Source organism: Neodiprion lecontei, chromosome 5 (genome assembly GCF_021901455.1).
Source record: "Neodiprion lecontei isolate iyNeoLeco1 chromosome 5, iyNeoLeco1.1, whole genome shotgun sequence".
Classification (NCBI taxonomy): Eukaryota; Metazoa; Arthropoda; class Insecta; order Hymenoptera; family Diprionidae; genus Neodiprion; species Neodiprion lecontei.
In genome coordinates, this window is record NC_060264.1 from 3,628,958 (window position 1) to 3,641,176 (window position 12,219).

At 39.3% G+C, this 12,219-nt stretch overlaps 2 protein-coding genes across 2 annotated transcripts; both read right to left on the minus strand.

Moving 5' to 3' along the window:
- Positions 1-1,716: 1,716 nt before the first annotated feature.
- On the minus strand, positions 1,717-8,991 carry LOC107220896 (transcriptional regulator ATRX). The gene is made up of 4 exons (XM_015659670.2): positions 8,789-8,991; positions 7,882-8,230; positions 7,381-7,676; positions 1,717-7,292 (listed from the first exon to the last, which is right to left on the minus strand). The coding sequence occupies exons 1-4, from the start codon at positions 8,838-8,840 to the stop codon at positions 2,509-2,511; spliced, it is 5,481 nt and encodes a 1,826-aa protein (XP_015515156.1). The 5' UTR covers positions 8,841-8,991; the 3' UTR covers positions 1,717-2,508.
- A 375-nt stretch (positions 8,992-9,366) lies between these two features.
- LOC107220901 (UDP-glycosyltransferase UGT5) lies at positions 9,367-12,158 on the minus strand. The gene is made up of 5 exons (XM_046741614.1): positions 11,467-12,158; positions 11,003-11,373; positions 10,626-10,848; positions 10,266-10,485; positions 9,367-10,149 (listed from the first exon to the last, which is right to left on the minus strand). The coding sequence occupies exons 1-5, from the start codon at positions 11,936-11,938 to the stop codon at positions 9,846-9,848; spliced, it is 1,590 nt and encodes a 529-aa protein (XP_046597570.1). The 5' UTR covers positions 11,939-12,158; the 3' UTR covers positions 9,367-9,845.
- Between the last annotated feature and the right edge of the window lie 61 nt (positions 12,159-12,219).

Genomic DNA, 12,219 nt, shown 5'->3' on the forward strand with positions numbered 1-12,219 from the left:
TTCAAACGACCGTTTTCTGATCAAGCGGACACCCAGGAACTCAGAAAACGCAGCAAAAAGAGCGTAGGACCAACAGGAGAGAAATGGCGAGCGAAAAAGCACCTGCTGAAAAATGTCGAAAACACAGGTTTTCGTTTTTCGGCTGTAACTTTTAATGCGTTGATCGCAGCGTATTGGGACTGCGCGCAATCGATTTCTCTCGCAAAATTACGTCGGAACAGTGCATGAAAGAATTTATTCCAGCACTTTTCAAAATCGCTACAATTTTCGCCAAAAATGCAAAGGGGTTAGCCTTGCTTTTTTTTTGGCTGAAAAATTTTTGGTCTTAGATTTGATTCAAACGACCGTTTTCTGATCAATCGGACACCCAGGAACTCGGAAAACGCAGCGAAAAGAGCGTAGGACCAACAGGAGAGAAATGGCGAGCGAAAAGCACCTGCTGAAAAATGTCGAAAACACAGGTTTTCGTTTTTCGGCTGTAACTTTTAATGCATTGATCGCAGCGTATTGGGACTTCGCGCAATCGATTTCTCTCGCAAAATTACGTCGGAACAGTGCATGAAAGAATTTATTCCAGCACTTTTCAAGATCGCGAAAATTTTCGCCAAAAATACAAAGGGGTTAGCCTTGCTTTTTTTTTGGCCGAAAAATTTTTGGTCTTAGATTTGATTCAAACGACCGTTTTCTGATCAATCGGACACCCAGGAACACAGAAAACGCAGCGAAAAGAGCGTAGGACCAACAGGAGAGAAATGGCGAGCGAAAAAGCACCTGCTGAAAAATGTCGAAAACACAGGTTTTCGTTTTTCGGCTGTAACTTTTGATGCGTTGATCGCAGCGTATTGGGACTGCGCCCAATCGATTTCTCTCGCAAAATTACGTCGGAATAGTGCATGAAAGAATTTATTCCAGCACTTTTCAAAATTGCGAAAATTTTCGCCAAAAATGCAAAGGGGTTAGCCTTGCTTTTTTTTTGGCCGAAAATCTTTTGGTCTCAGATTTGATTCAAACGACCGTTTTCTGATCAATCGGACACCCAGGAACTCAGAAAACGCAGCAAAAAGAGCGTAGGACCAACAGGAGAGAAATGGCGAGCGAAAAAGCACCTGCTGAAAAATGTCGAAAACACAGGTTTTCGTTTTTCGGCTGTAACTTTTGATGCGTTGATCGCAGCGTATTGGGACTGCGCCCAATCGATTTCTCTCGCAAAATTACGTCGGAATAGTGCATGAAAGAATTTATTCCAGCACTTTTCAAAATTGCGAAAATTTTTGCCAAAAATGCAAAGGGGTTAGCCGTAACGTGGTTCGCCGTTATTACCACTCATTTTTATTTTTAGAATATCACAAAAACCTGATTTTTATAACCTACGTACGTGCGTATGTATACGTGTACATTCGTGAACTGCGATACGTTCTTACAGAGTTTGAAGCGATTGCGATAACGAGATAAATTTTCTTTGATTATTACCGATGACTGGACGTCGTAAGTGAGTGAAGTTTTACAGAAAAATCTCTGGCTAAACTGCAAAGCGCTAGGTAAAAAAAACTTATCTACGTATTTTTCTCTGTACCTCAGAAGATAACGTAATTAGCTTTCACGTGATTATAAGCTTTCAAGAGATGACTAATTTTAATGCCATTGTAAAGTGATTTTGGGTAACTTAAGTTAAGCGTGAAAAGGATATTTTGAAAGATTTCTTCTCTTTTTTATAAATGTTTTAAAAATATTTTTTTTATTTACTCTGTGGGCATATGTTACGTGATATAAGTGTATGAAAAATATTATTATTCAAATTGTTCGATAACGGTAAAAATAAACAACTGGGTCCATTTTCGATCAAACATTTTGTCTTTAGTAATGATACATTACGTAGGATTTGTAGACAGGGATGTATCTCACTCATTGTAAAAAGGGAAGAATTTGAAATTATAATATATTTTATTTCAAATAGTTTAAAAACATTTTATTACTCAGTATTACTTGTCCCAATGAGCAACATATGATAGGCCTAGTTCGTGGCTATATTATAATAAAAATGAATGTCGTGACAACAATCCCACAGGATGGTTTACTTTCTTAATAGATAGTAGATTTGACGAGCAAATTACCTGCAAAACCATTTTGAACCAAGGATGAAAATGAATAAACGCATGAATGGTTCAGGCTCAGTACATACTATGTATCACAGTGAATCGGTTGTTAGAACGAACACGACTATCATAAGAAGAAAAGCAAATTTATCCACGGAACTAAATATTTGGAACTTAAATGAAAGAGACTGTTGCCTCATTTCAGTTTTAACATTGTTTAATAATAATATAATTGAACAATAACGGGTAGTGACGTACATGCGTATAAAATTTCAATCGATGAAAAACATGTGTATCGCGAAAATACTCAAAAAGTACTATTACAAAGAAAACGCCAGTTGGAATTGGTATACAGCTTGTAAAAAGCTAAAGAAATTCAATAGAAGTGTCGTAATCTCTCAAAGATACTTGACACCTATTTTTGAAACAACAGATGCTTGCCTGAGGCTTTTTGTTTTGCTTGGTACATAAAAAAGGCGGAAACTGGTTGTCTGGGATTACGAGCCAGCATCTGCTCTCGGAATGAAGCAACGCTTGGTGCTTTTGGCGGATGTTTTTTGACCTTCTGTAAATTGACTACGCTGAACTGTGTCGTTCCACCGGCAGTGCTAAGTGGAGAAGAATGATTTTCTATACGTATTGATGATTTAAGTGGTTCGCCTGGAGCAAACATTTGCCTGGAAGGCATTATCTGTTCCGTCTTCTTTGAGAGCTTCTTTCTCTTTTGAGGCCTCTGAGGTAGGTCAGATAAGTTGTTGAGTAGATCGTCAGGTAGCCTCTTGAGTCTACCTATTGCTGGTTCTTTGGAAGCTGATTTTTTGCCAACCTTGACTTCTCGTTCCTGTCTCACTCTTTCGAGCTGATCTTGTTTCTTCTTCTTCTTCGCCTCTTTCGCTGCCTTCAAACTAGTCGCAACATTTTTCATTGCTTGAAGTGCCTCAGTACGAGCTTCGCGAAATCCTATGCTGTCAGGTCCCTCATCAGAATCAGAATCCTCTTGCTGTGATTTACCTGTGTTTGATAATAATCTCATTTTCTTCGTTAATTGTGGGGTTTGAGGTGTTCCACTGGATTCTAATCTTGCACGTTTCTTTCTGGCTGTGGATTCTTTCAAAGATTTACGTTTTTTCGTTGAATTCTCTTCATCCTCACTGGGATCTTCTGTGAAATTTTCAGCTCCATTCATCGTGCTTGTTGTTGATGCTTTGTTTTGTGCTTTTCTATTTGAAGTGATACTACTTTCATTTTGACTAATTATACTATCTTCTGGTTTTGGTTCAAACTTCTTACTTTTGGATTTTCGCCTTTTTTCCAACATTTTAGTCTCTGGCTGTTCTGTTATTTCTGTAATCGACTTATTTTTCTCATTTTCAAAAACTTCGTCGTCGTTAGAATCTTCCTCCTCTTCATCCTCATCTTCATTATCACTTTCCCCATCTTCGTTTCTATTCGACTCACGTTTGTCGGATTCTTCATCTGTTTCATCGTCTCTTTTATCGTCTTCATGATTACCGTTCAATTCATTACCTGCTTCTTGGACCTCATCGTTCATATCGTTGTCTTCAATGTTAAACTCCTCAGCATCATCTTCATTTTTATCTTCATCTATTTCTGATGCATTATTATCTACGAGCTCCTCTTCTTTCATTTTACTCAACCCTTCTTTATCGTAAAGTTTTTTCACCTTTTTATTTAATTCCAACAGTGGCAAACTCTCGTTCAGTTTTTCTTTCATCAAAAATTTCGTTATCGGACTCTCAGAGTTGGGAGTTTTTACGCTTAGATTCAAGTCTGAAACCTTGGCCTTGAGGACTTCAGATTCTCTTATAATCTGTATTGAATCTCTCTGATTTTTGTTGTTCGATTTCGGGCTCTTCTCTTTAGAGATTTTCTTTCCACTCTTAGGTGTTTTAGTTTCTGGTGTTCCCAATTTGTTTCCTTCTTCCATCACGTTGATTGTATAAGGTGTAGAAATTGCTAACTCTTCTACCAAATTTTTTTGCTTAAGTTTCTTTGCAGACTTTTTACCAACCGAATTATCTAAACTAGAAGATTGACTTCTGTTTTGATCATTAACTTCAGATGAAGAGTTTTGATCTGGTGTACACAGATCTATTGTATTATTTGACCACAATTCTACTCTAGAGTGTTTCTTCTTGGGAACGCTTTTCTCAAGTTCCTCCACACGTGGCGATGCCGTACGTTCAACTTTGCCCAAGTCTAGTACAACTGTGTTTTTCCTTATCTTTTTACCAGATGAAGTTTCATTCCTGTTTAGGGAGAAATTTAACCTCTCTGGCCCGTCGCTGATTTCTGGGGATTTTGTGATCAGCTCTTCACTTCTGACTTGACGACGGTACACGGGAGTTGAACGATCCGATTTTCGCTTTGATTTCTTATCTGTTCTTTCTGTTTCAGTTTGGTTGTCGACGTCTTCGACGTAATCTTTTTCATTCTCTTCCTCTTCTACTTTCTTCCCCTCTTTTTCATTCTCTCCCTCTTCTTGATTTTCCGCTTCATCTTCGGATGAAGATTTTTTCAAGATTCTCCTGTATTTGCTTTTAACAGTCGCACTTTCTTCTTCTGTGACTTCGTCTTCAGAAGCTTCAGATGATTCTACTGCATCATCAGCGACAACAAAGTCTTCTAGGTCAGATCCATCGTCATCTTCATCCGATTGCTCTGATTCCGACGCACGACATTCATCAGCAGCAACATTATCATCAGAGTACTCAACATCGTCATCTCCGGCAAGATTCAACTCCTTAGCCACATCTGGATCGATTGTATTATTGAAATCACCTTTATTTTGATTAGAAATAGCTTCGTCTTCACTGGACTCGATGTTGAACAGAGAACCAGTTAATGGAAGGTTTTCGTCCGAACTTGCCTCTTCTGAATCATCAAGATTGTCGGAGCGAGAATCAGAATCTACAACAGCTACGATGGAGTAGTTTCTGTTCAAATGGCCCCTCGACATACCAGGTGTTTGTGTCATGGGAGATGTCTTGTCCCAACTTTCGACATTTTTTTTTACATCTTCGCCAGAGTCTTCATCAGATGCTTTATCGCTCTTCTCATCTTTTGAACTTTCATTAAATTTGTAAACGTCGATAGATTTTTTTGGTGTTTTTGATTTTGACTTCCGTTTCTTATCTGTCTGAGACTTTCGTGGCGATAATGGTTCTTGTTCACCTCCAATCTCTTCTTCAGCTGCTATACTTATAGGTATTGTTTCTGCATCACTCAAGATTTCTTGCATCTCCATGTCTTCTTCCTGAGATGTTGCTACTGATTTCCTATTGCTTTCTTCCTTGGCTTGATCGCTGATTCCACAGTCCATCGATGCGTTCGGATTCAGAGATTGGCCTAGCGATTTTTCAGTCTGTGTTGCTTCTTCCATTTCATCCATGTCCACATCTTCATTCTCTAACTTTTCTGCGATTTTTTGACTCGCAGATCTCCTCTTTTTATCAGCTTTTCCACGATAGGCACTTTTGTCCACTATAACTGTTTCATCAGAATCTGAAGCTTCATTGTGTTTAGAATAATCTTTATTATTTGAATTCTTGCCCCCTGAGTTATCCATTACAAGAACTAGATCCTCTTCAGAATCACTTTCATTCTTTGATTCACATGCTGCTAAAGTATCAGACACTTTTTTCATTGTGGGAGTCAGATTACTTTTGGTTGGACTTGCTTTTGAAATATCTTTCTTCACCTTCTTATTCCACTCATCAGCAGATATGTCTTGGAACAAATCAGCAATTCCAATGCTAGCATCGCTGTCAGAAACTACATTTTGACAATTGTGTCCTGAAAGCTGATCTTTCTCACGTGTCACTAATTCAAGCTGTTTTGAGTGCCGTTTTGCGGGCGAATTTTCACGTACCAACTGCTTCTTCATTTCTCTGCATTCTTTTTCATCAAGATATTCATCTTCATTAGCATTATTTTTGGAATTTATATCGCCATGAGTTTTAATGTTAGAATTAAGTGGACGATCATTTTTGGAAGGAGATGTATTGGTTTTGTCTGTTTCTTCATCACTGGTATTTTTCTTATCTAAAGACTGTCTCCTTTTACCTTGTTTCACCTGTGACTGAGGAGTCAACAAGCTGTCATCATTTTCATCTGCTGATATTTTGGACGAGGTCTTTGTTGTAAACTTGACAACATTATCAATTCGTTCCAAGTTTAAACAGAATCTCTTTGTTTGCGTATCCCGCTGTTTTTTCTCAATAATATCACTGCCACTTTTTCTAGACCTACGACTCGGCAGAATTGGTTTTTCAAAAACTTCGTCGTTAGTTTCAGAGTCTACATCAGGAATATGGTTTTTGGCCGTAAAGTTAAGACCATCTTTGTTTAGGTCAAGGGAGTGATTGCTGTCATTGGAATCGTACAGGGAAAATTCTTCCAGAATTTCATTCTCACCAGCTGTTTCGTCAAGTCTTTTACAACTGGTTGTTACATTCATGAATTCAGCATCTTCACTATGTACTACTCGATCTTTGGTAGAAAGTTGATTACCTTCTTCATGTAACACTGAATTGTTCTGAGTCGTGTTTGAAAATTTAACGCCAGAAGTCTCTTTTTGAGTTTTTTCGTCAGAAGATGAACTCGAAGTGTTCGCAACCACATTTACAGATTTGCCATCTTCAACTGCTATGGACTTCAGTACAGAAGTATCATGCCATGATTTAGACAGGACCCGCTCATCTAACGACGTATTCAATTTTCTTTCATCGGAGTTACGTACAAACAATGCGGAACCAACTGATTTTGATTCTCTAATAATATTTACATTTGATACGGTGAACCCTAAATTTTTCTTGACTTTTTCAGGGGAAACGTTCAACTTCTGGTTCTCCTTATTGCCAGGACTCTGTTCGTGCTCTTCTGTTGATTTATTCAATAAATTTTCTATTTTCCGTCCCAGTTCCTTCGGTGTGTCTAATGAATGATGTTTCTTTTTCTGCGAAGATGAGCTCTGTAATGACTTGATTGAGATTTCTACCTTATTAGTTGGCGAAGATTCAGCAGTTTCAGTTTGACAAGTTGATCCAAGCTGGTACTCAGATTCCTTAGTTTCCTCATTTACAGATTTGTTACACGGTGATGTTACTGAGGGAGACGACTCTGACGATTTTCTGGTACCACCACCATCGGCAGTTGATGGTTCCGTACTCGTTTTCTCTAACAAAAGAAATGCGAACAGGAATATAATAAACTGGCCCGCTACTATTGCGATCATAATAAATTACAGATAGAAAGAAATAAATACCAGGACTGCTCTCAATTTTTGTGTCCTCGTTTATCATCCACTCATTTTCTGTCTTAGAATCAGTTTTATCTTCATTGATTTCTTCATTAAGAACTGGTTCAGATGGAACAACTGATACTTGTGTTCGTCGTCGCTTCGAAGGTGTACTCAGCACAGATGTAGCGTGTTGCATTAACGCTGTTGCACCTTTTGTTGCATGCTCAATATTCGACTCAATTGAGCTTGCTCTGGTTCGGCGTGTAACGCGTCCGACCGATGGTGGTGACTGTGACTCTGACACAGCTCTGATAGATCGCCTATGAAACACATTAAAAGTTAGGAAACTTTTAAGGAACTCCGATAAATCATTAATAAGCAAGAACGTGTCACACTGTTTGTCGATTGAGGTTATTGTAACATCAAATTGCATTAGTAGATTCTACTTTTTTCTGCAAGCAGAAAAATGTATTCTGCTTTAACTTAAGAACTTTAATCGGACAAATTTTCTTGAAATTAATATACCTAGTTCTAGCTGTAGGTTTTGGTGAGTCAGGCGACGAGTCTTGTTGAAGGTTGTTCCTAGTAGAGCGTGCGCTAGCTCTTGGTGTTCCAGGCGCCGATTCTAGTTCTGGATTTTCACTTATACTTGAGGAAGCTGAGTTTCTGCGTGATCTCAAGTTTCTCGTTGGTTCTGGGACAGCAATCGCGCGTCTACGAGTAGTTCTTTTTACTAATGTTGCCGTTTCTTCTACACTTTCTGGCGATGAGCCATCAGGATTAACAGAACCATGGCGGATTCGAGTACTTCGGCGCAATGGAGAATCCGAAACGGATGCTGCAACTGCTGCTCGTGTTCTGGGAGCCTTAGAGACTGAAAATTAATAGTAATTGTGTGGTCACTGTTGATCGCTATAAGAAAAAAAAGAGGAAACAAGCAAAAGGTGCCAAAGTATGTTCATTATCATAGATAAAAATGTTCTCTCTAAAGATAGGTGGTGATTTGCCATTAACTGTCGGCAAATTTCTGGAACAAGCTCTCGCGGATTTTCGAGCTTCGAAGATTCAGAACTAAGAATAGATAAGGGCGATAAGAACGAAAAGCGTTTGTTACCGAGTTCTGTGAACAGCAAAAAGACAGGGGGGAAAGAAGGGGGACGATTAAGTTCGTCGGTGAGTAGCATAGGGTCGCGAAATTAGGTTGAGTAAGACTATGTGATTCGATAAAAATTATTTCAGTTATGTTTGCATCGATACACGATTCCAGATGTAGGAGAACGTGGTTCAGACGATTTCCGAGGTATCAAAATGCGAGGGAGATTAAAGAATGGCAATGTTATCGTGCAGACAGATTTGAAATCGTAACGGTCGTTAGAGGGTTGGCAGTTGTGATAAGAACGAAATTTACACTAAAATTTGAACTGCTGCTTACCTGCTTTGGGTTCGTAATCTTCATCAAAATTGTTAACAACGGAACGCGGCATTGTTTGAAATGTATTAACATAAATTACTAACAAAACGTACACGAAACAACGTTCAACCGTGCACAAATTTCGCTTTTCTTAGGAGCCAAGAGCCAAACGGTCCGTACACGATGCAAAAACACGTGTCCTCGGGAAAATTCGTCGCCGCTTTGACCTCAGGATACACCGTAGTTAGAATCGCGCTCTAGCAGTTATTTTCAGATCGAATGTACCATCTTGTGGCGCCGCGTCTGCAAAGCTGTGATGACTTCTTCTTAACCGACCGATGTTGCCCGCGCTTATGCAATTCTTTTTTTTTCCCGCTCTTTGGTACGGCAGGTGAAACCTGAAGTTATCTCTCAGTCCTTGAATTTGAAACACGATTTGACCACTGCTAATTTAATCAATTTAGAGCTGGCAGTACTGATATATTGTCAATCATTCGCAAAACGAAGAATCAATGTTCTATGTCGATTTCAAGCCCGCGTTATCAAGAGTAAAATTATATACCATGGAAATGATTAGGAAAATTGATGAAATCAATCGCTTTCATCAAGATATCTATACCAAAGTAATACTTTGATTTTTAATATTCAATTAGGTAGGTGTCTGATCCCTCTCTCCCACAATAACTTGGCATATATACATTTTTGTACTAAAAGAAATGAATCAGTTACGTTGCAACATTAACAATACCATTTGTTGCAACTTTCATATTTCACAATAATGAGACTCTTGTTACAAGTAATTAAACGTAACCCTGGATGAAATTAGGCGTTATCAGACGATTTTGAAATTCGATAACAACCGTTATGAGAAAAAAAAAACAACAAGAGAATAGCCGAGTGACAGAAAAAACATTCGAAGATCAAAAACTGACGTTATTGGGTTGGCAGATGTGCTTCAACAACATGAGAACAATGGTTATGCATAAGTTTTGACATCGGTTGCAACGACTATGATTTGAAAAATTGGATATGGGATAAATCAAATCAACTTGGGTTATGTGTGTACGGTTAAAAATACCTAGTTCCTTTTCTTTTTGTTGCCGGCCGACCCGCCCAAACTCGACAACGCATTGAGGAAAAAAATTATCGATTTGTATGAAACGATTGATACTGATATTAAAACTATTACAGATACGACAGAAATGAAAGCAACAATGTCCATGTCCTGGCGCTGATACCACGGTTCGTCGGCCGTCGACGAGTGCAGATGCGGAGCGCCTCTGTGTCGTATAACGTGTTCCGTCCACCAAATTGCGTTCTCGAGCGAATCGCGTGTCTTGTCGTTCAACAGCAATCGTAGATTCAACATCCGCTGTTTGTACCTGAAACACGAAGAAGACGAAAATACATAGTGAGTAGTATTGATTGTAACATTTGTACAGAGAATCGTGGTGCACGATGTGTTCTAAATGAGTATAGCTTGTAACAACGATTTTACCCTTTGTCCAGGGCGATGGTACGAATTGCTTCCAGTAGATCGTCCCTTTTGACAGCAGTGATCTCGAGCTTCTTAGCGACACCAAGGGATACCATTTTGTCGACATTCATATCTTGGTCACCGAAAACTGGCAAACCGATCAGAGGAACGGCGCGTGAAACGGCTTCCTCTGTACTCTGGAGTCCACCCTGATAGACGAACACCTTCAGGTTGGGGTGAGCTAATATCGGAAAAAATTAAATACCGACTTTACTTTTTAATACATCGTCCAGGTTATGCTTCGTAAATTATGATATTTGTTTGCGTATGAGTTACAACTTATAAACCGCCTCGCTCGCAGCTCGGCTTGTAGATAGGTACCTAGGATAGCTTGTTGAGGAACCCACTTCATTGCGATTACGTTATCTGGTTTTTTCGGAAGTACTTCATCCTCGAACTTCCAAATCACTTTGTAGGGTAGTTCAGAAAACGCAGCTATGAATTCATTGCGTGTTTCCTCCTTTAACATGTTACTTTTTGCGTTTGATCCAAGACTCATGTAAATAAAACCCTGGGTAGCATTATCGAGAATTTTTTGCAGGTCCTGAAAACGATGAGAAGAGAATTATATCGCCGTAAGATATTAATTGAAAAATTTTCATTCGAAGTGCAATTTTGGACATGACGTATCTCAAAAGATGCAGTTAGAAAATGCTTCGTGAAATAATAAACAGCTCGCCCAGGCTTAAACATCGTACCATTGATAACGGCTTGATCGATTCTGACACGTGAAAACCTCCAATTTCAATGATGTTTGGAAGGTTCGGTCTAGCGAAAGAAATTGGACCCTGTTGATTAACGAAAATCAAACTGATATTTTTATGGATGTCACCGAGATGCGGGATCTCGATTCCCATGTGCTTTTCCGCGATTGCCTGGTGTTTCGGCAAAAATTCTGTTCTGTAGTAGTAAATGTGTCTCCAAGCTTTGATAAAGTTATCCAACCGCTCCCATGGTACCCAGGCTCCAAAATCTCTCATATCTTTGTTCCAATTCGACGGATGAGAAGGCAGAATGGGATTGCCGATGTCGTATTGAACACTCATTTGTAAGCCGGCACTGGCGATCCCTTGAGCGAATGTTGTGCTAATCATTTTATTTCGTAGTACAAAGGAATTGGTAAATTGTCCAAAACTTTCGGTATTGCAATTCGGTTACTTACCGATTATCGGAGCTTTGAATCGTTCTGCAAGAGACAGGAATGCAGGATACACAAAAGTCTCTAACAATATCAAGTCAAAGTTTTCACCGCTGTTCGGCGCATACAATTTTCGAAACTCCGGATGATTGAATACTTCATTGGTATGAAAGCACGACAAAGCTTCATAATGCTTGAACATGTCAACGAAATCAATCTTTCCTCGTAAGTCTATTAGATTTCCAAATTTAAGGCTATCGTAGAGAAAATGAAGGTCTATTTCCTTGTAGTTCTTCAAGGTCGAATCGTTGACTGGATCTGTCGTCAGAACGACGAGCTCGTGGCCTCGTTTATTCAATTCCAAAGTCAGTTTGCGGAATACTACCTGATGGCTGATCGATGCCATTGGGAATACACCCAATATCCTCGCACCATTTCCACAATGCAACGCACTCGTGATTAACGCCAATGCAACCACGATGAAGTAGCGTGACATATTCGTAGAGTTACAGTCCCAAACTGAGCTGCGATCAGAGGCACAAAATGCCGCTGACGTAATCTTACCATGCTACACTACTGTGCGTATTTATAACTATACCCATAGAGTACACCCGGTTCTTCTGCAAACTTGTGTTGAGCGTTGCGTATAATCATGCGTAATCACGCATGTGCTTCTGTGCGATCCGTAATAAGTCAGAGAGATTGAGTTGCTTCAATATTTGCAGCGTTTTTATGAGTCCAAGGTTCGCATAACATCATATTTCGGTACGCTAATAT

What these genes read in the sequence shown, in the direction of transcription:
- LOC107220896 (XM_015659670.2), bottom strand. Translation starts at nt 8,840, where the DNA reads ATGCCGCGTTCCGTTGTTAACAATTTTGATGAAGATTACGAACCCAAA. An exon ending in AGATTACGAACCCAAAGCAG is followed by an intron (nt 8,231 to 8,788) that starts GTAAGCAGCAGT and finishes ATTAATTTTCAG; the next exon opens with TCTCTAAGGCTCCCAGAACA. An exon ending in AAAAATTGAGAGCAGTCCTG is followed by an intron (nt 7,293 to 7,380) that starts GTATTTATTTCT and finishes TTCTTTTGTTAG; the next exon opens with AGAAAACGAGTACGGAACCA.
- LOC107220901 (XM_046741614.1), bottom strand. Translation starts at nt 11,938, where the DNA reads ATGTCACGCTACTTCATCGTGGTTGCATTGGCGTTAATCACGAGTGCG. An exon ending in CGATCAAGCCGTTATCAATG is followed by an intron (nt 10,849 to 11,002) that starts GTACGATGTTTA and finishes CATCGTTTTCAG; the next exon opens with GACCTGCAAAAAATTCTCGA. An exon ending in TCCTCAACAAGCTATCCTAG is followed by an intron (nt 10,486 to 10,625) that starts GTACCTATCTAC and finishes TTCCGATATTAG; the next exon opens with CTCACCCCAACCTGAAGGTG.